This window comes from Syngnathoides biaculeatus, chromosome 6 (assembly GCF_019802595.1).
Source record: "Syngnathoides biaculeatus isolate LvHL_M chromosome 6, ASM1980259v1, whole genome shotgun sequence".
Taxonomy (NCBI): domain Eukaryota; kingdom Metazoa; phylum Chordata; class Actinopteri; order Syngnathiformes; family Syngnathidae; genus Syngnathoides; species Syngnathoides biaculeatus.
The window spans coordinates 27,497,200-27,519,039 of NC_084645.1; the positions used below are offsets into that span (position 1 = coordinate 27,497,200).

At 44.2% G+C, this 21,840-nt stretch overlaps 1 protein-coding gene across 10 annotated transcripts in view; it reads right to left on the reverse strand.

Moving 5' to 3' along the window:
- Window positions 1-412: 412 nt before the first annotated feature.
- Window positions 413-21,840, reverse strand: part of cntn1a (contactin 1a) — an 80,500-nt gene continuing 59,072 nt past the window's right edge. For 8 of the 10 annotated variants that reach the window (XM_061822831.1, XM_061822829.1, XM_061822838.1 and 5 more), the window contains 16 exons: window positions 21,521-21,702; window positions 20,825-20,949; window positions 20,339-20,456; window positions 18,667-18,814; window positions 16,968-17,173; window positions 15,787-15,959; window positions 14,668-14,791; window positions 11,631-11,792; window positions 10,456-10,605; window positions 9,960-10,030; window positions 8,281-8,515; window positions 7,505-7,608; window positions 6,290-6,479; window positions 5,988-6,100; window positions 5,738-5,894; window positions 413-4,058 (listed from right to left, as the gene is read on the reverse strand). In XM_061822831.1, the coding sequence (XP_061678815.1) occupies window positions 3,982-4,058; window positions 5,738-5,894; window positions 5,988-6,100; window positions 6,290-6,479; window positions 7,505-7,608; window positions 8,281-8,515; window positions 9,960-10,030; window positions 10,456-10,605; window positions 11,631-11,792; window positions 14,668-14,791; window positions 15,787-15,959; window positions 16,968-17,173; window positions 18,667-18,814; window positions 20,339-20,456; window positions 20,825-20,949; window positions 21,521-21,702 (2,335 nt within the window). In that variant the 3' untranslated portion in view covers window positions 413-3,981. The remainder of the gene's footprint in view (window positions 4,059-5,737; window positions 5,895-5,987; window positions 6,101-6,289; window positions 6,480-7,504; window positions 7,609-8,280; window positions 8,516-9,959; window positions 10,031-10,455; window positions 10,606-11,630; window positions 11,793-14,667; window positions 14,792-15,786; window positions 15,960-16,967; window positions 17,174-18,666; window positions 18,815-20,338; window positions 20,457-20,824; window positions 20,950-21,520; window positions 21,703-21,840) is intronic. The other 2 variants (XM_061822833.1, XM_061822830.1) reach the window with 1 other exon arrangement.

Sequence of the window (21,840 nt, forward strand, 5' to 3'; positions counted from 1 at the left end):
ATTTGTGTATTTTTTCTAACGGCGGCAAGGGGGCACTCAAGCGGAAAAGGTAAGAATGAGACCGGGCCGGCCCTGTTAGCGCTGCGCTAGCGTGTTACTGCCCTGTCGCAGTGATTTTTACCAGTATATATTTTTTTTAACCGGCCCTGTTATTATGACGCTAGCATGGCGCTAGCATTAGCACGGTGCTAGCGTTAGCATTAGCGCGGGAGCGCCAGCACGGTGCTAGCATTAGTGTTAGCACAGTGTACCGTCTTTCTTTGTAAATATCAAGTCTGGATTTCAATGTGTGGCTGCGGTGTATGTATCTACCAAATGGTATTTCCTTTACAAATGTACTCGGTGAGGCTTATAACCAATTGCGCTCTATAGGCCAGGAATAACGGTATATTGACGCACGACATCGATAACGGTTGGGGAAAATAATGCGCATTATTGTCCGTAACAATAAAACATGGTAGTAAGAGGAGCTAGGCATGTTGTCCTGTTATGGGAATAAAAAGTTGCCATGTAAAAATGAGACGAGTGTTAAATTGGCACTCACTAAAAACAGTGACTCTTGCGCACAAAGCTAACGCTTCCACATATTACCAAAAAGGTCATTTCAGGTCACTTAAAATCTGTTCTATGTTGTTTTTAATGTAACGTATGTATTATGAAACATGATCCTACCTTTGTTTTACACTACTACACACTTAAATGTCGCGGTCGTCTCCATTCCACGTATTACCGGGCTAGCCGAACCGAACTGTAAGGCTTGGTGGGAACTTTACGCTTCATTGAAAAACAAAAACACACACAAAATGATATTTTTTTTTTCTCCATGATGTAGCCGAAGTTCCCTTTTAGCTGAATGGCCGGGTTCAGTTGGGTACAAATTATGGATGTTTTCATTTGAAAATGTCCCAAAATATCAAACTGTTTGCCTGCGAAGAGAAAAACTCCAGACTTGGTTGTCCCCCGATCGGTTGGATTACACCGATCTGAAGCGTACTGTGGCAAACCGAACTACAACGGATGCATGATGGAAAAAACAACCGATCCCGACATTTTTTTATGATACAGCCAAAGCAAGAATAGCTCAAGCCAACAAACGCGGAGATATTGTCGGCATTCTTTGCGTATGCTTCAACGTCAACAAATCAGTCAATCCGGTTGAGAACACGAATGGATGCGGATATGCAGATTCTCCGTTAATCCCATCTAAATTATTAAAACTGCTAAAGTGTGACAATGCAGCCTTGTGGCTTTCGAGCACTCGGCGTCATAAATTGAAAGTCACTCAGAGTCGCATGCCAGGACAGAAGATGACTTTTCCTGTGTTGATAATAACGTCCTCACTCACTTCCAATCCAAGCATCTGCTTTTGTGCTTCCCCCCCCCCGGTTGGTCACGTTACAGAAAACGGTTAGTCTGGCAGTGTCAGCATGTCGAGGGCCTCCTCTGTTCGCGTCTGAGAACTAAGTTCATAAAGTTCTGCGGCGTGCGTTGTTCGCGCGCGGACATTCTAGCCGAATTGTTGCTCCCGTCCAAAGAGTTTTCTGAGGCCCTAAGTACACTTGAAAGACAAAAACGTGGATGGTCGTCACACCTACGGGAAGTACAAATGGAAGAAAAATGCCTTAATTTGTGCACTGGGAGCCTAATCAGCTGAAACTGTTCCCGAGAAAGTTGCCGGGACTCAAATAGTAGCCTCAACTTCAATGGGTCAATTAGTCGCTGGGTTTGTCGTCCACTAGAATAAAAAAACACTGCAACTCGAATAAATGTTCCCCCCACTGCCCAGGATGGTGCCGTTTGCATTTTATAAGCATTTTGTCCTTGTTCGGGTCCCAACTGAGTTTGGGTGAGAGGTTTCCAGAAAAACCACAGACACTACTTGCAAAAAGTTAAAGGAGAAGTCCGGTCGTTTGGATCAACAATGTATCCGACAGGTCATGTCATATGTACTCTACCTGTACCCGAAGCTCCTTTCGAAGAAGAGAACATCTCACAACCGAGTGAAGTTACCGGGGCAAAATTACCATATTGTTTCGAGCCATATTTAGATGATATGCGGATCACGGCCAAACCACCTCCCTGCCCGATCCACCCCCTCGCGGCGGTGATAAAAACGACGCTGCCCGTGAGCGACGACGACGACGCGGCCAAACAGCGTCTCCATCCGGTCCACTTCCGCGGCGGAGATGAGCCACCGCGGCCCAGCGCCGTCACGAGTCACCCCGGCCGACAAGGCTGGCGGCCGGCTCGGCCTTGTCGACAAGGCCGGTGACGATTCACAAGGAAGTCATTCAGCCTTCCGATGTGCAAATCGACACATTTAGCACCCCTGATTTACGGATTACGTCTCCCCCCCTCCCCCCACAACTATTATTTTTTTTTCCGAACTTTACCTGTCATTTTGAACCCACGAAGCTCTCATCCTTTGCACCCGTGCAATCCATTTGTCACGACGAACCGGATCTTTTGGAAATGTATGAAGAGCGAATCCATCCTCCCGGGTGTTCGAGCAATATCCAGCAAGGCAACGAGCCGGCATTTTGGCTAACAACGAGCTATCTTCCCGCAGGTAAAACTAACAGAAACAAACGAGTCCACTTGAGGGCGGTCCTGCCTCCAACATCACTTCCTGCTTCTTGTCAAAAACAAATCCCTCGAGAGGATTTTCATGGCGAGAGTTACAAAAAGCCATTTTCGTCAAAATCATGTTTTGTGGTGAAAAAAAATGGGTCCGTAGCGGCTGGCGTTTTTTCATTGATAACTTACTCAAAATTTCATAACACTCGACCTTTAAGTACCACATTTCCTCAATCAATAGCCTCCCTTCTAAGCCTCAATTAGTCATTACTGTCATTATCCAAGCCACTCATCCTCACAAGGGTTGCGGGAAAGCTGCAGCCTATCCCGGCTAGGTTCGGGCAAAAGAGGGACTACACCCTGAACTGGTCTCCAGTCAGTTGCAGATATCGACACCATCACTGAGCGGGAATCGAACCCACGCCACCTGCACCAAAGGCACCACTACACCATCAGTGACTCCCTCAATTGAGCCATTTGATTGGACAAACGCCGCACCCCAAAAATTACTGTTCCGATGACAACGTCCAACACACATTGCAGTGGGGAAGTGGCATCTGTAAAGCTGACGAAGGACCGTCCCAAAAAAAAATACTAACTAGGATTGGGGGGAGAAGAACTAAATGATATATTACATATATTTAATCTAATAGATATTGTTTGAATTCGGTTGGTATCATTATTTGAATATGATTAAAAAATATATACACTCCTTTTCTAAAAGTTAGTTTGTACAATTAAATTCTTCTTTTTAAGAACAAAAAACTGGCCGTGAAATAAGAAAATTCAGTCTTGAATTGAGCATGAGGGGGTCTTTTTTTTTTTTTTTGATTAATGGTTGGTCCGGTTGAGCTTTGCTTTGACTGTATCCGCTTAAACAGACGCCGCGCTTCCCTTTTACTACAAAAAAAAAAACGTGAAAATGAAATTGAAGTGCAGTTAAAGAACGACGTACAGTAAAGAGATACTCGTAAAACGGCTGCGCTTATCCTTCACGGGTGATTGTTGCGCTCCAAACTACGGGATGCCGTGTGGATTGTTTTGTTTGTATCCAAAAAGTCCCCCCCCCCCAAAAAATAAAAAAAAACAGATGCGTTTTGAAAGAAGTTATTGTGAAAGATAAGTGCAGACGTTTCCATAAGGCATATTTCAAAAAAGTTGACAGAGTTCCATTGATGCTCCTCCAAAGAGGCTTTTTTTTTATGGATAAATAAGGGATGCCCATTTCCAATGTGTTCCCATCTATTCCCACAAGAATCTTCCAGAACCGGGGGGGGTGGGGGGGAAGAGTTGGAACGAGAGGAACCGAACAATTGTGGAAAGAGTCCCAAAAAGTCCATCTAGGCGGGTCAACCGTAAAAGAGTGTTCTTCACGTGGAGGCGAAGAGAAAGATGGTGCTACATTCAGAGGTTCAGGCAGAGAACGGCCACCAGGAGAAGGCCGAGAGCGCTGAGGGGCCGGGCGGCCGTGGCGCTTCCCCCTGAGACACACACACATGCGCAAATGTCACCGGAATAAAATGTTCCATTAATACTGCGTGTTGACATTATTTGTGTCATTTTTTTACGATGACGAGTTATGCTACGTTATTTTGCTCTTTGTCGTGTTACGTTCGTTTATGCCTAGGTTCGCCTGACGGTATATTGTGCTGCCTTACATAATGTTGGATTTTCTATAGCGCTGCTTTATCTATCCATCCATTTTCTTTGCCGCTTATCCACACGAGGGTCGCGGGGGAGTGCCGGAGCCTATCCCAGCTGTCAACGGGCAGGAGGCGGGGTACACCCTGAACTGGTTTGCGAGCCAATCGCAGGGCACATCGAGACAAACAGCCACACTCACAATCCCACCTAGGGGCAATTTAGAGTGTTCAATTAATGTTGAATGTTTTTTGGGATGTGGGAGGAAAACCGGAGTGCCCGGAGAAAACCCACGCAAGGCACGGGGAGAACGTGCAAACTCCACACAGGTGGGTCCGGGATTGAACGCCTTACCAGCTAATCCACCGCGGCGCCACTCAAATCATATTTACATGATATTTATTTGTACTGCAGTGTGGCATATAACTGGTATGAGTTACATTATGTTATGGTATACTTTTCTGCATTCTATTCATAATGGTTTGTTACATTTAGTCCTGTTTAGCTGGTAAAGCTTTGGCCTCACAGTTCTGAGGACCCGAGTTCGATCCCGGCCTCGCCTGTGTGGGGTTTGCATGTTCTCCCCGTGCCTGGGTGGGTTTTCTCCGGGCGCTCCGGTTCCCCCACACCCCCATATCAAAAACACGCCACATTAATTGGACGCTCTAAATTGCCCGTAGGTGTGACTGTGAGTAGGGCTGTTTATTTCTATGTGCCCTGCGATTGGCTGGCAACCAGTTCAGGGTGTACCCCGCCTCCTGCCCGTTGACAGCTGGGATAGGCTCCAGCACTACCCCGCGACCCTCGTGTGGATGAGCGGCAAAGAAAATGGATGTATGTTCCACTGCGTTATGTTCTGCTGGGTTATGATCTGTTGGGAAATGTTATGTTCTGAGATGTTACATAAATATGCGATATTTTTATGCCACATTCCGGCCCTTTGCTGCTTTCCATTGTGTGTTATGTTACATTGTCTTTTGTCTCCTTTAGTTACATTATGTCACATTATCCGACGCTATGTTACGTTACTTTTTACTGCACGGCGCTATTTTATGCTGCTTTACGCTGAACCACTTTAGTGCCCTGCATTTGCCAAGCGGGCAAATTTGTGATCCTCCCCTCGGCCTGTGGCAAAACATGCTTGTGAAATGTGTCCGGCAGGTGCATCTGGACCAGACGATAACAGAATCCCACCAGGGAGAGAATTTCTCCTCTCATCAAGATCAATTTCATGGGCGCAAACCATCAGAAGAAATTGAGTCAGGGCTTTCGTTACATAGTGTAAGATTTCACATCTGAGCCTTGTGCTCCGAAATCTGGACTGGCATTCCCATTCTGGCCTATGGGAACTCGCTCACTGTGACAAATTATAACCTCCTGCCAACTTTGAACCCTTTATGATTTAATGCGCAAATGTTTGGCGAGCAGTGACCACGCAATATAAGCCAAGTCCTGCGGATGTAAGATTGCTATGTTCGGCTCTCATTTAAGAAACCAAAATAAGTTCTCGCTGCGTTACCCGTAATGAAGATTTGTGACACGGCTCCGTCGCCGCCCTCCGTATACGCTCGGACCTCCACCACGTAGGTCTCGTTTTCAAAGAGGGGGAGCTCGATGTGCCGCCATTTGGTCATGTACAGCGTTCCTGTGGACTGACCCTGGGGCCTGTACAGCACCTGCACACAAAGCAAACGCGAAAAAGCCGGCAAACGTCACCTCGGGACAATTTCAGTTCAGACGTTTTTTTGGGTTTTTTTTTTTGCACTCACTTTGTAACCATCTACCGGTGCCTCGTTTGCCAGCGTCTCCACGTGTTCCCAGGCCACGTTTACCGACTTGCCCTTCAACTTTTTACTTATGATTCTAGGGGCTTGACCAGGAGCTGATGAAATATAAAAACCAAACAAAAAAATGAGGTACTTTTTACGGTAAACAACAGCTAATCGCCGCCCAGGTGTGACTAGCAAAAACACGCACATTGTTACGATTCTCCATAACAACTAAACTCCTCCCTGACTAAAAGTCGAGACCCAGAACTAAATTATAAAATCAACTATCATAGACAACTTACGCGGTTTCTTGGTGTGGATCTCGAGGCGCTCGCTGGCCGGCCCGTATCCCGCAGAGTTGTAGCCCCGGATCTCAATGAGGTAAAGGGAGTCGGGCTTCATTCCGTCCACTCTGGTATGGTTTTCCTTACCGGACACCACCACTTTGTGGGCACCCCCTTCGCTGTCTTCCTGTTTTCTCCAGTACTTCACCTGAAAACCAAAAAAGCATGCAAAAGTAAAAATGTTGCTGCAGTATATCCTTTGGTACAGTTGAAACTTCAAAGTAGACCTGACAGTCACAAAATTCTGAATATGAACAAAATTCTCAGGAAAAGTATGAATCCAAAGTCAGACAAAATTGTAACATTTTTTGATGCTACCATCGGGAAAAAAAGTACATTATGACAAGTGTAGAACAGCAAATGACAGACACACTGCACAGACGCCATCTGTTGTCATGTCGACAATATTAACCAAAACATACGCGAACGTGAGCTGTGTTGTAGTAATGTTTTACATGTGAAAAAACAGCTACTGTAATTCCCGGCCTACAGAGCGCACCTGGTTACAAGCCTCACCGAGTAAATTTGTAAAGGAAATACCATTCGGTACACATATACGCCGCAGCTGTGTAAAAGCCGCAAGTGTCCACATTGAAACCCACATTGAAACACGAGATATTAACCCAAACCCTATGAAAGACGGTACACAGAAAGGTTTAACGCTAGTGCGGCACTACCGTGGCGCTAAATATAGCGCTAACGCTAGCACTAACACGAGCGCCGCGCTAAGGCTAACATTAGCGCCGGTTAAAATCAAACTTACTGGTAAATATCATTGAGACACGCCAGTAAGCAGCAACACGCTAGCACAGCGCTAACAGGGCCGGTAAAAGTCACTTCCTCGGCTCATATATTCTACCGGTCTCATTCTTACATTTTCAGATCAAGTGCCCCCTTGCGGCAGCTAGAAAAAAAATGCGCAAATTAGCCGCATCACCAGATAAACCGCTTGTTGCATCGTGTCTTGTAAGCCGGAAATTACGGTATGTAAGTATGTGAAAACAGTGCCTTTTTTATTTTAAATAAAACGTTTGACAATTTGATCCTGGAATGAATTAATTCAATATTTCCTGTTAGAAAATTGATTATAAGTGTCTCGGATTGAATTGTGTTCCACCTTAGTGTGTCCGGTGTGTTACATACGCAGTTTTGTAATTGTGTTCATGTACTGACCTGGTACCCGTCTATGTTGCTCTGTGAAATAGGAAACCACCATAAAACAGCTTCGGTGGCAGAGAGCGCTTTGCCATCAATGCTTCCGGGAGCATCGGTGATGGCTAGAACGGGACACACAGCAACATGTAAATTGCGGGGAAAATTCCCATAACTGAACTTTTCCAGATTTTCCCCAAAATACCGAGCCAGCGGTTTTGATCCACACACACCCCGGACAAATTTACCTAGCTCAGACGTACAGTACTAAGAAAGGCATGCTCTTTTAGATCCCCTGTCCAGACTGCAAAAGTGTTGAGGCGAAACTCTCTAGTCTAAATTGTAATATCATATTTTAACTGCCATGTATTTATCATTACAGCCAAAAATGTATTATCCATGAATTGCTTGATTATTCAAATGTGAAAGCACCCTCTCGTAAATGACATTTGTTGCAAAGTGGCCATTAACAGTCAGACCAGGAGGCGCAAGGATTGCGCAAGAGTAACGTGTAAAATGAAAAATAGGGCGATGAAATAGTTTGCATGTGGCTGTGAAATGCCTCACTGAAATATGTTCATTTAACAGGCCCCACATATAACTCCATTTACAATGCACTTTTGCTTTTAACGACTACCAGTACTTCATTTGGTATGGAAGTTAACAGAGCTCAATATCTGTCTGGCTGCGCCCCGACCAAATTCAACAAAGCCAGCGCCGGCAGTTAGACCAGGTCTGACAAAGAAGCCAACTGATCTCTGCCATCACCATCACATCACAGTTCTGGTAATGCTCACCGTCTTGCGCGGAAAAAATGGTCTGCGGCAGACTGTAGGGTCCCTCCCCTTTGCTGTTGTACGCTTGGATTTTCACGACGAACTCCGTCGCGGGAGCGATGGAGGGGTCTCTGTGCACGTAGCGACCGGCTCGGGGGTCCGACACGGTCACCTGTGTCCACTCGACGCCGGCTCGAGGTTTGAAGGCCACGATGTAGCCGAAGTAAGGCCCGTAGTAGTACTGCTCCTGGACAGGCTGGTGGAGATAACAATGGCGATAATGTCATTCACTGAAGATACTCACGAGAAACAAAGGACGTGAAGTACCACGGATTATAAATCAATCCATATTCATTTTAATCCTCATTGACGAAATGGTTAGCCATGGGTTGGTATTACATTCTGATGGTATAAGATATGGTGATATAGTTCCATAATAATGAGCAAATATATATATTTTTCATGTTATCACAGTATTGCAATTCCATTTCTTTAATGTGCACGTTTGAGTGACGTAATTCCCGGCGTACAAAGCGCACCTTCTTATAAGCCTCACCCAGTACATTTGTAAAGGAAATAGCATTTGGTACGTACATACGACGCAGCTGTGTAAAATTGCCCACATTTTAACCCACATTGAAACACAAGATATTTACAAAGACGGTATGCAGAGAGTTTAACGCTAGCGCCGCCGTGCTAATGCTAACACTAACGCTACCATGCTAACGCTAGCGCCGCGCTAACAGGTCCCGTTTAAAAAAAAAAAAAAAAAAAAAAAACATACGAGTATAAATTGCTGAGACACGGCAGTAACACGGTAGCGCAGTGCGAACGCTAGAGCTGCGCTAACAGGGCCAGGTTAAAAAAAAAAAAACAACATACCGGTATAAATCACTGAGACACGGCATATTCCACCGGTCTCACTCTTGGCTTTTCCGCTCGCTGAAATTACTTCTCTGATCTTCTCTGCTTTGCCAAGTGACATCACAGCGGAAATGAAATGTTAGTCATACTAGTTAGCTTGTTAGCGAGTTAACTGCCTCGGTCGCTAGTCGATAAAAATGTATTTCCCCAATTGTAGACACTGCTTTTTAATGTGAATAAATAATAATAATGTAATATATATATATATATATATATATATATATATATATATATAATTTAAATAATTATTTCCACATGCTAGGCCTCAATTCAATTGACCTTTTGATGCTTTTTCTGGACAGTATAATAAAGATTACGGAACTACTGTACACGGAGACACTATCAGCACATCAGTAATATTAGCCGCTCTTCACAGAGCATAAAGAAAATGTTGTAACATTGTCTATGTACGTAAATAATAACGATTTTTATTTTTATTTTTTTGCAGCCCACCGCTCATCCATGATTGTGATTACCAATAAGTAATCAATCTGAACAGGTTAGGAACCACGCATGCATAAACCAAACAGCACAACACAAACGCTATTCATTAGCCTGTCTATAGCATTTCCCATTTTGCTCTACCATTATTAATCTGAACAACTGCGCTGAATGACTAATATTATAAACCAAACAGCACAACACAAATGCTATTCATTAGCCTGTCTATAGCATTTCCCATTTTGCTCTACCATTATTAATCCGAACAACTGCGCTGAATGACTAATATTCTGATCCTCTATAGGAGTGTGAGCTAGTGAAAATCCCAAACTTACGGTCCACGTGATGGTCAGCTCCCTGTTTGTCCCGCCGCCTCCGCCAACATCCGAGGGCGCCACCACAGGACCTATGACGAGCGTGCAACGGTAAAACTCTCGGAGCCAACATGAGAAAAATGCGCACAAACTATTCCAACCCGCACATGCTGTAACTACCTAACCACGACATCCTTCTCAATATCTCCTCCCGTGCCAAGTGCAACACCTTCATCACTGATTTCTTTTTTTTCAAGAGGGTCTGTGATTTTCATTTTATACTTGAAATTCAGAACACGCTTCCCTCAAAGTGCTCATTTGTGTGGTCACTCGGGCTTGTTGTGTAGGAGGTCAGCGCGAAGGTCTTTCTTGCTGACTTGTATTTACTGCGATACTCATCATAACCAAACAGTTATTCAAGACAGTAAAAGAAAAATGAAATTCAGCACGGAAAACTGGGCCGTAACATTGCCTTTCCATTCCATGCCTTTTTACTGACTCGTTCGCATGATCTTACTTGAGGCCAGGGTTTTCTCTTTGAGAGATGGGACGCTCGGGGTGCCCGTGCCCAGCGTGTTGGTCGCGATCACCCTGAACTCGTACTCGGTCCAGGGCACCAAGTCCACCACAGTGGCCGTCTCTGCGTTCCCTTCAATGTCCGCTGGAGCTGCAAAGACAAAGCTGACGTTGTATTGATGGTGTGCCGAATGCCCAAAATTTGTGACATTCATCCATTTTCTTAGCCGCTTATCCTCACAAGGGGCGCGGGGAGTGCTGCAGCCTATCCCAGCTGTCAACGGGCAGGAGGCGGGATACACCCTGAACTGGTTGCCAGCCAATCGCAGGGCACATACTCACAATCCCACCTTGGGGCAATTTAGAGTATCTAATTAATATCGCATATTTTTGGGATGTGGGAGGAAACTGCAATGCCCGGAGAAAACCCACACAGGCACGGGGAGAACAAACTCCACACACGGAGGGCTAGGAGTGAACCCGGGTCCTCAGAACTGTGAGGCCAACGCTTTCCAGCTGCACCACTGTGCCACCTCAGCTAATACATCCGTTTTCTTTTGCCGCTTATCCTCATGAGGGTCACAGGGAGTGCTGGAGCCTATCCCAGCTGTCAAGGCAGGGTACACCCTGAACTGGTTGCCAGCCAATCACAGGGCACATCGAGACAAACAGCCGCACTCACAATCACACCTAGTGGCAATTTCGAGTGTCCAATTAATGTTGCATGTTTTTGGGATGTGGAAGGAAACCGGAGTGCCTGGAGGAAACCCACGCAGGCACTGGGAGAACATGGCCACACAGGCGGGTCTGGGATTGAACCCGGGACCTCAGAACTGTGAGGCATACGCTTTCCAGGTGAACCACCGTGCCTCCTCGGCTAATACATATCCAATAGAAAATTGTAGGCATACAGTCATGCCTGGATCTACAGTTCCGGTACTAAATATGTCAAATTACAGTCCATTAACAACAACGACATTGCCTTCAAATTACACAGAGAATAAATTGTCGACTCGAGTGCCCATCATTTAAAATAAATAAAGATGGTCCATTTTTGGAAACCCAAGTTTTAAGGTGTCCTGTTACGTATCATGTACAGGAAACTCACTTCGTGGCTGGTCATTATAAAGCCATGGGATGAATGTGGAGGAAGCGCTGTTTATTTGGGATTCTCACATGTGGCGGCGTTCTTCCACACGTCCCGGGAGAAGCCGTCCCGATATTGGATGGTATATTTGGAGATGGGGCTGTGGTTGTCCGCTCCCCGGCTCCACTGCAGCGTTACGTTCTTGTTACTTTTGTCTGTCACTCGCAGCCCTGCCGGAGCGCCGGGGGGTCCTGGGTTGAGCAAACGAGGGGATGAGTTGAGTGTTGCTTGATGGCTCGTGAGAAAAAAAAAAAAAAGTTTAACTCCTCCGGTGTCCAATTCAAGCACTTAGGGGAAGTTTTTTTTTTTTTTTTCTTCCCCAAGCATTTTAAAGAGACAGCAGATGACATATTGTCGATGAATTCAGTACAGCAGTTCACGGTAACTACAATCAAATATGGAAATAAGTATTCCATTTCATTGAATACCATACATGTAAAAATGCAATAAGTGCAAGAATCTTAAGGAATTTCTAAAAATCTTAATCGTCTTCAATTTTTGTGAAGAAAACAACATAAAAAGATACATTTATGTAAAAAATTTTGAAAACAACAAATTGAAAGAGAAAAAGAAGAAATAACTCATTGGCCCCTTTAAATTATTTAATTTTCAATTTTTACTGGTTTTATATTTGCTTTATTAATTAAAGTAAAAATACATATAAAGTTTGTCATCATTAACATGTGTTATATATTTACCATTGCATGTTTTTATTTTATTACATGAAATATTACGATAAAAAGGGGCGAATGGAGAAGAATGGGAGTAAATGCTAAATGTTCCATATATCAAGAGATCGGAGTAAATGCTAAATGCTAAATATATCAAGGGATCGAAAAGTCATATCAACCAAAATTTCTTTTAATTTTTTAGGTTTATTCTTAATTTATTTAGTAATTTATTGTTTTGAAATGCACTTGTGCTTTTTTAATTTAATTATAACGATACAAAAGGGATAAATGCAGTACTAAATGAATGTAAAAAAAATTATCCAATGGCATCATCCGAGCAAATAAAATTTTAATACAGTGTTAAAATTTTATACTTATATTTTATACTTATAACTTTTAGAATTTATGATTTAAAAAAATGTAGTTTCACAATTTGCAATGAATGATGTATTATTATTATTATTACTTCTGCTGCATTTGCATTATTTTATTATATTAATTAAGACAATACAAGGGATATATGCAGTAGATAATTGAATATTTCATTACATATGCAATTGTTTTCCCAAATTCACTATTAAAGCTCTCCTTACATCAGTTTTGTAGTACAGTATAGTCGTTTATGTCCTTTTATTGGGTTTAAAAGATAATTTGGATTGAAAATGCCCAGAGTGCCCTTTTTGTTTTATTTTCATCTAGCCAGTTTTCCTGAAATGACTGGGTGTGTAGCAACAACGAAGTGGGCAGATACCTGAATAAATAGCAACTTTTTACATCACAAACCCGAAACAAATCTTTTGCGGTCATTTTGAAAGCCTTATGCCGTTTATCGTTTTGCATTCATTTAACAAACCTCATTGATGTCAAATTTAAAATAAGCCGTGGATTTATTTTAACCATAAAAAGTAGAAAAAAAAATTGTATTTGAAAGAGGGCCAACTTTAAAAGAGAAGGCATCATCCTAGAAAATGTTCAATATATTTGGAAAAAAAGAGAAATACACATACACTGATTAGCACGCGCATATGTTTTCAATTATTTCTTCATCAGTCTGATTGGATGGAATTCTTACTATTAGCAGTGCTTTTGATTACCATGGCGACTACTTTTTTGTGTTTGTTTGTAAAAGTTCCTACAAGTTAAACACACTGAATTCAAAGCCCACGCAAAAGACTTATAGATGGAAACTCGCTCAGTGATCTGACCCACAGTTGGCCTTAAATAAGCACGAGCGTGGCTCTCGTTTCTTCCACTGGAACAGAAGAAGAAAAAAAAATAATGTTCCCTGATAGCAAAGCTACGAGTATGTTGGGATCAGGCTGAGTCCAAACCCGCAGGCTCACGAACAAAATTCCCAAACCTGAACTGAGATGACTCAGGCGATTAGGTGGTCAAATCTGGACAGGCCTAGCTGGTGGCGTCAAAGATCTGCAGCAGTTTTTTCAGCAATTACGCCCTTTTGACGTATTTGTACACGGCTGTCGAGTCAGGGAGTTCGAGCGTGGTGATAAAAGGAATTGTTAACTGAGCAACTGTCATGCCAGTGTACAATAACGTACTATTAAACCATCTTCCCTGGAGCTAATCGTGACAGGGTAAATGTCTATCCTTCAACAGCACCTCTCTGCAGTCAGGCCGCTGACATTTAGGTCACCTTTAGTCACGGGCCCGTGTTGAGAAAACCTCACAGTGGTTTGCCGTGTGCGTCCACCTGTGTGATTGTACAATATTTTGCTGTGGCACAACACAATTTTGAAGGCGAGCTGACACACACCATTAAGTACACGGTGATAACAATCGTGAATGTTATTGTTGCTGTATGCCGCTTTTCCACTGCCGCTTCCAAATAGCGAGAAAGAGCTAAAAACGAGCGGCGCTAAAACAATCGGTCGGACAGACACACGCTAGCAAACATGAAAACCGCAGGAGAATGACGGTCTTTATGTTCCCAGTGTGTGGCCGTAGATTTCATCCAAGCGGAGAGTAAGAAAATGGACCCCCTGGGGAAAAATTGAAACTGGGGGGTGTAATAGAGTAAAGGTCAAAGCTAAGGCACGCCTCCGGTGAAGGCTAATATTAGCACGGGTGTCTATTTTTGGAGGGCAATTTCATCTGAGTGGAAACTAAGGGTTCCACGGAAACTGTAGTTTGACACTAAAGTAGAAATTATGGAGTACAATGACTTAACATCATATTTTTTTAATCAGATGAAAATGTTTGAATAGCCCTCTTACAGATTGGAGTTTACAAAAACACTATCAAACATTAAACTCGATTTAATTAGCGTAGCTAGATCCCATCAAAAGTTCTGGTAGCTGTGGCAAGAACACACACTTGACTGTTTTTCTAACGATAGTTCTCGTAATAGTAATTTTACGGTAAGTGTATGACTCACCTCTTACAACCAGGCTGGCAGAGGAGGTCACGTTGTCCACGGGCGTCTGCGCTGTGCAGCTGTAAATGCCGGCGTGCTTCAACTGGGCGTTCTTGATCAGAAGCTCTCCATCTGAGCTCCCGTTCTGCAAAACACAGCAACTGCATATGATTCCGAACAAAGAATTGAATCTATAAATGTTTTAAAGTAGTCGAAATCTCATTGCGTCACTTTTGAGTCCTTCTCCAAGTCGAAGCAAGCTACACACGCTAACTAGCGAGAGCTCGCGAGCCACGCATCCAAGTGACATGCAAAAACGGGAGCAGGGATGTGTGCAACTGTTGGAAGGTTCCAGCCTACATCCTAAACACGTCTGAAATATGGTATACAGTGTCACAGAGCGAAGACTAATAATAATTCACAACCATAATAATGCATGGAGAGGGACAGTGGCGCAGCTCGTTAGAGCGTTGGCCTCAGAGTTCTGAGGAACGGGGTTCAAATCCTGGTCCTGGCTGTGTGGAGTTTGCATGTTCTCCCCGTCCCTGCATGGGTTTTCTCCGGGCACTCCGATTTCCTCCCACGTCCCAATAACAAGGACTCGTTGGAGACTCTAAGTTGCCCCTAGGTGTGACTGTGATTGCGACAGTTCAGGGTGTTCCCTGCCTCCTGTCCGATCACAGCTGGGATTGGCTCCAGCACTCCTGCGACCCTCGTGAGGATAAGAAACTCAGAAAATGGATGGATGCATTATTATTTAAATACAAGGAGGATTTTAACTTGAATTTACAACGAGGAGAAATGGAAGCAAAATCATTGAAAGGGTTAACGAGTATGCTAAACTCATTTTGGAGGGTCAAGTACTGTTATGAATATTTTGTAAACCATATTAAATCAAAACGGACCACATTTTATGCGCGGAAAAAAAAAAACAAAAAAGGGCATTATGTAAAACTCATCAAATTCCAAATGTGGTGTGTGGCAAGTGTCCACAGCACTGACCACCACTCCGCAGAGGCAGCGATTCGGTTGGAATCAATTGATGCTATCAGGAATTGCTATTTTAATAAACTGCATAAAATGCACCGTTAGACCGGGTGACTTCCAACTGGGGGGGGGGGATCTTTCACCGCCTCTCACCAGGGTACGTTCGTAATGCTGGGCGTCCTTGTCGAGGTCGATGACTCGGCCGTCCAGGGACCAGATGAAGGCGATGTCCAGTGAGGAGTCGTGCGACGCGCCGCACTGCATCCGGGCGTTTTCCCCCACTTTGACGTCGGCGTTGGAGGGGGCCAAGGTGATCTTCGTGGAATCTGGCGGGGTCACCAGCATGGGGTCGTCAGGGACATTCAATACTACCGTTCATTTCCGGACTATAAGCCGCGAATTTGCTCACACGCTTTCAGCCCATGATGCGGCTAATTTATGCATTTTTTTTCCAACAGCCAAATGCGGCTTATAGACAGGTGCGGCTTTTCCTTTAAAATGTACTGGGTGTTGCTTATAATCAGGTGTGGCTTATAGTCCAGAAATTATGGTAATTCATATTTTTTTGCGTTCACACACACGGCTTTACCATTCTCATGCACATTTTTGAAAGGCTTTCATTCGGTCATGAAACACTTTCATACACACTACTGAAATACTCTCATAACTAAAATGCTTTGATTCACTATTTAAATGCGATCATATTTTATACGAAACACTCAATAAAGAGTGTTAAATGTAGGAATTCCCAAAGTGTTTTCCTGGGGGTTTAATAAAACTGGAAAATGTGAATTTCACTTTTTGAATAAAACTACCAAGATAGCCAAGGTGCACATTTTTATCGAAAAAAGAAGAAGAATAAGAAGAATATTGGCCAATATCTAGCAGAGTGCCTGCTTGTGGAATATTGGGGTAAAAAAAAAAAAAAAATAGTTGGACTGGTTCAGTACGTAAAATTGTCAGTAGGGGGCAGAAAAGAACTGCTTATGTAGCACCAGTGGGAGGACCTCAAGCCTAACAAGTTGACAGCTTCTATTCTATATATTATCCCCAGTGGCTCTGCGAATTGAAATTCAATCTAATTATATCCTTTATATAAAACACAATGACGCTTATATCGCATTAGATCTGTTCCTAAGCAACTGTGGCACCTCTCCACCGTGACAAAGTGGCATCTTTCAGGTAGTGATTCATCTTCAGTGGACGCGTGGAAGTCGGAGAGCACAAGAGTGATGATTTCCCAGCCAAGGCCGCCATCAGTCATACAGTAAAACAGCCCCCCACCCCCTCCCCTCCCCCCCGAAGGGAATAGGAAACATCTTTAATTTATTTACCTGTTACCGTTAGGGAGCCCGTGCTGTTGGCCTTGCCCAGGTTGTTGTGGGCGAAGCAGGTGTACCTGCCCTCGTCTGTGCGGGTCACGTTGAGGATCTCCAAGCTGCCGTCCTCCCAGATGAACATCCTGAAGAGACGGAGCCGGAGAGTATGTGACTCGGCGGTGGTGGGGGGGTCAGGTCTGAGCAAGGCCTTTTCTGATGGCCTAAAGATTATAAGAAGCACTAACAGCACTTAACATGGATTCAATTCGCTCCTTGACTAACTCAAAACACCAATCATCTTTTCAATCCATTCCAATATCCAAAACAAATATTTTTGTCGTGTTTTTTAGTAGGGAAAAATAGCACTCTTTGATGTTTAACTGAAGGAAAACATAAGAAACATAATTGAATTTAAGAAAAGCGCCAGGGTGAATCAGCTGGAAAGCGTTGGCCTCACAGTTCAATTTTTACTTGTACGTCAAAGCAAAAAATAAAATAAAATAAATCATCTTTACCCCAGAGATCCCCACGGGGTCACAATTTTAAAAGAAGATGTGGATATCTTGGATTCTCCAGGGTTAAAGAACAGCTCCCCTCACGAAAAACTCATAATGCCCTTCGCTCATATCACCATGTACCACTCTATTTGTTCTATGAAATTGTATTTATTTTTTTTTTTTTATTGGCATCAGTGAATTCGCAGTGTATTCCAATCAGGTTTCAGCCCCAATGTGTAGCCACGTCATTCTGATCTGCCCTCGCTCTTCATAATCGGTCCTGTCGGATGATGTAACTTCAACTTTCTTGGCTGTGGGACTGTTTGTTTAACCAGTCCCATTTCAAATTCATCCTCGCGGGCCGGAGTTCTGCTCCTTCAGGATGTTAGCATTTTCCCGTCTTTTGATTGGTTGGTCGGAGCAAAACTCGTTTGCGGCCAATTTTGATGAGCAAAACGCGCGTGTAAGTGATCTCCACACATTAAAATATTTTATCATCAGCATATGTGGTGAGTGGGATGTCATTTCATTTTGTGAGGAGGTTGATTGGGGGTCGGGTAAGGACGAGGTACCAAATGCATGGGCCGACACTGGTTTGAACGTTGAATAAATCATGCACACGCTAAGGTTAAAAGTCCACTTGTGTGTATTCCAAGCGTGGTTAACATTTTTAAAAATGGTATAAAAGTGCTCGGAATGTGTGATGCTTCTCTAATAAAGTTTGAAAATGGAGCGCGAGGTTGAAAGTGAGCTGGAGGCAAAAAAAGAAAAGAGAAGACAGATTCCCTTTTTTCTTTGCATATTTCAACCTCATGCATGAAAAACAGCAGCCAGGCCACAGAGGCGATTAAGGGGCATATGCTGCATAGTAATTTGACCACCGCTCCTCCCGCGTTTGGACCCCACTGTGGGGGTTGGGAGAAGGTTGGGGGTCTCCCGGCAGCCCCCCCCCCCCAAGATTAGGCTTGTTTTGTCAGCGAGGGGTTTACCCGTCAAGATGAGCTTAACGTCAGGAAAACCACATCAACAACATGCCTTTCAGAATTAGGGAATACGCAGCTTACTTCAATCCCTAAAATGGCACGTTACGGGAGCGGGGATTCTCTGCTACTCATCCCGTGTGGTATTTTGACCCAGATAGAAGAGGGGTAAAACCAGAACACGGGGGGACTTCGGATGGGTCAAGGACGTTCTGTGTGTGTGGGGGGATCGCTCACCTGCTGGAGTTAGACAGCAGCTCGGTGTCCTTGCTCCACGAGACTTTGGGCTTGGGGGCAGCCTTGGGTCGACACTCCATCACCACTCGGCCGTTTCTCGGAGCGAGGACGTGCTTGACCGGGTTGCGTTCGAAGGTGGGAGCGCAGTCTGGGACGGGAGATAATCAGGATTATTGATGAAAACAAGCACCCATTAATGACGGATTTCACATTCACTATGAAGAATCGGCCACACCATCCAAGCATCCAACCATCTATTTTCTTTACCGATTACCTTCATTAAGGCTCTGGAGTGATGTAATGTGGGATGTAATATTGGCTCTACGTTGCCTCAGTAAATGTGTAAAATGGGAATTAAAATCACCCACGTATTCGTGAGCTCCAGAGGTTTTCTGCCAAGTGGACTGAAATCAAGTCATTCTAGTTTCTCAGGGTTATCTACGTCACTAGCGAAGATCTCCGCCTACCTCTCTGCTCTTGAGCTAGTGCTGTCAACATAACAAACATGTTTTCTCACAAGTGGGTCCTTTACACAGAGCGAACACAGAAGAAAGGGGTGGTCCTAGCCAAATTTGGAGAAAGCGGATACAAAACTGGGTCAAACAGAAGTACTGTGATTCCCAGCTTACAGAGCGCACCTGGTTATAAGCCTCATCCAGTACATTTGCAAAGGAAATACTATTTAATACATACATGGGCGGCAGCCGTGTAAAAGCTGCAAGTGGCTACATTGAAACAAGAGATATTTACAAAGAATGATGGTACACAGAGTTTAACGCTAGCTTTACACTAACGCTAGCTACGCTAACAGGGCAAGTAAAAAAAAAACATACTGGTAAAAATTTGTGAGACAGGGCAGTAACACGCTAACAGGTAAAAGTTACTTCCTCGGCACATATATTCCACTGGTCTCACTCTTTCCTTTTCCATTCGAGTGGCCCCTTGCAGCCGCTAGGAAAAAAAAATGCACAATTTAGCCGCACCACCGCATAAGATGCAGGGTTGAAAGCGTGTGAAAAAAGTCACGGTTTATAAGCCGGAAATTACGGTAGCAAAACCAAAGTGATATTTGAAACGAAACTGACACATTTATGCTAAATCCATGTTTGAGAGTTACTCTATGGAAAATGAAAATTAATGGGGGAGTCAGCCCAGGGAAAAAAACACTGATTCCTGTCCAGAAAAAAAAAAAATCGGATATAAGATGTAGCTGCGCCTCAGCTCAATGAACAGGTGCGGTTTCTGGCAGTGACAACACAGAAATAAACAATAATCGTAAAAAGATTAAACAGTATTTCATTAAAACAGTTACACAACAGACAAACAGGTCCTAAATTAAAAATCAAACCAAGCCAAAGCTCTGTAAAAAGAAACAGATCTTGAGTCTTCAGGGTAATTTTCTTTGTTTACAAAAAGACTGTTGTAGTTGTTTGTCCATATGTTGCGACTGATATTGTGTTTATTAATTTTTTGTTTTTCACTGTGTTAAATGACCGCAAACTGTGACAGATGATAGCAATCTGCAAATAAAGTGAACCACCCGTCTGAAAATGTCTCCTCTGTTCATAAGCCTGAGGGACAAGTACACAGAAATTAAATCGGAATTTTGGCCTCTGGCATCCAATTCGTTTGAAAGGAGACGTTTCCGCAGTCAACTGCTTTTGGAACTCACCAAACACTCGCAGCTCCGCGTTGGCAAAGATGACCCCGTGGGGATTCTCAGCGATGCACTGGTACATCCCGGAGTCTTCAAATGTCAGATTGCGGAACACCATCTCTTTTCCGTCCAACTGTGCGGAATGCCAGTCACAAATGCAATCAAGTAACATTCGAAGCAGTCCACATTTCCTTTGCGAGCAGAAGGCTGCGAATCAAAGCGGTCGGATGTTGACGTGCACCGATGAGAGGATGCACATTTGACTGGGAGAGGCCTTTATTAATGTATCAGATGCATATTTTAACAAGCCCGCACTGCTGTCACTGCTATTTTTTTCCCTCTCTTCTAATTGTTTACCCTGGCAGCAGCTCAAAAGCAACAGGGAATGCCTCTCGACATAACAAGCTGTCTCCGCGCCAGGTGTCCGTCAGCGTCGGCCGGGCTGCAAACACTACGGCGTACTTGCTAAATGTCCGTGCGTTGAACGGGCTTGAACGTTACCGGCTCTCCGTTCTTCAGCCAGCGGATGCGTGGTTTGGGTTTGCCCCTGGCCAAGCAGGACATGGTGTAGGCGCTGCCGAGGTCTCTCTCTGCGCTGCTGATGTGCTCCACCCATTCAGGAAAAGCTGCAAAAATGTGGAAGGGGAACGAACGTGAGTTAAAGCTATTTCTGAATCAGACCATTTCAAGTAAGGGCAAGGTTCTGGGGTCTTCCACGTTGAAATACGAATCACATCGCATTGAACGGATCGGTCAAAGCGGGACACGCTAACAAACAACCCCAGGGGAGAATGAAAGTCTCCTGTATTTACTTCTCGGGTAAAAGAAGTGCCTTTGGTCCAAGAGGAGACTGTGGGCAGAAAGAATCCACAAAGCAAAGTGGACGCCGTGGGGCACAATAATAAAGCGTCCAAAGTCAAGGCACAGCAACACAAATGTCAGACATTTTTCATTCATGAAAATGCAGCGTTGCAGCAAAGCAGAAACTGTGGGGCGGAATTCTGCAGCATTCAGAGGTAGAACACAACAAAAGACCAAGCTAATATTAGCATCAAACAGTTCAGGGTGTACCCTGCCTCCCGCCTGATGATAGCTGGGAAAGGCCTCAGCGCTCCCCCGGCCCTTGTGAGGATAAGCAGCTAGCTGGATGGATAATATGAGCATCCTTTTTTTGTTGTAGAAGCTAACTGTACATACCTTCCACAGACAAATGTGCACTGTGGTAGTCCTTTCCCTTGGAGTTGGCCGCCTCGCACTGATACGAGCCGCTGTCTTCCGACCGCACGTTGTACAAGTGGAGGTGAGCCCCCGCCATGCGCACCTCATGGTTGGGGGGCAGCTCTCCGTTCAATTTCCTCCAGCGGATCTCCGGGACGGGGCTGGACAAAAGACGGGAGATGGAGCCCCAATCGCGATACATTGCCGTAAAATCAATTACAGTGGTGGTTGCTTCGTTGGCATTAACAAAATTCATTATTGTGATTACCGTAATTCCCGGCCTACAGGGCGCACCTGGT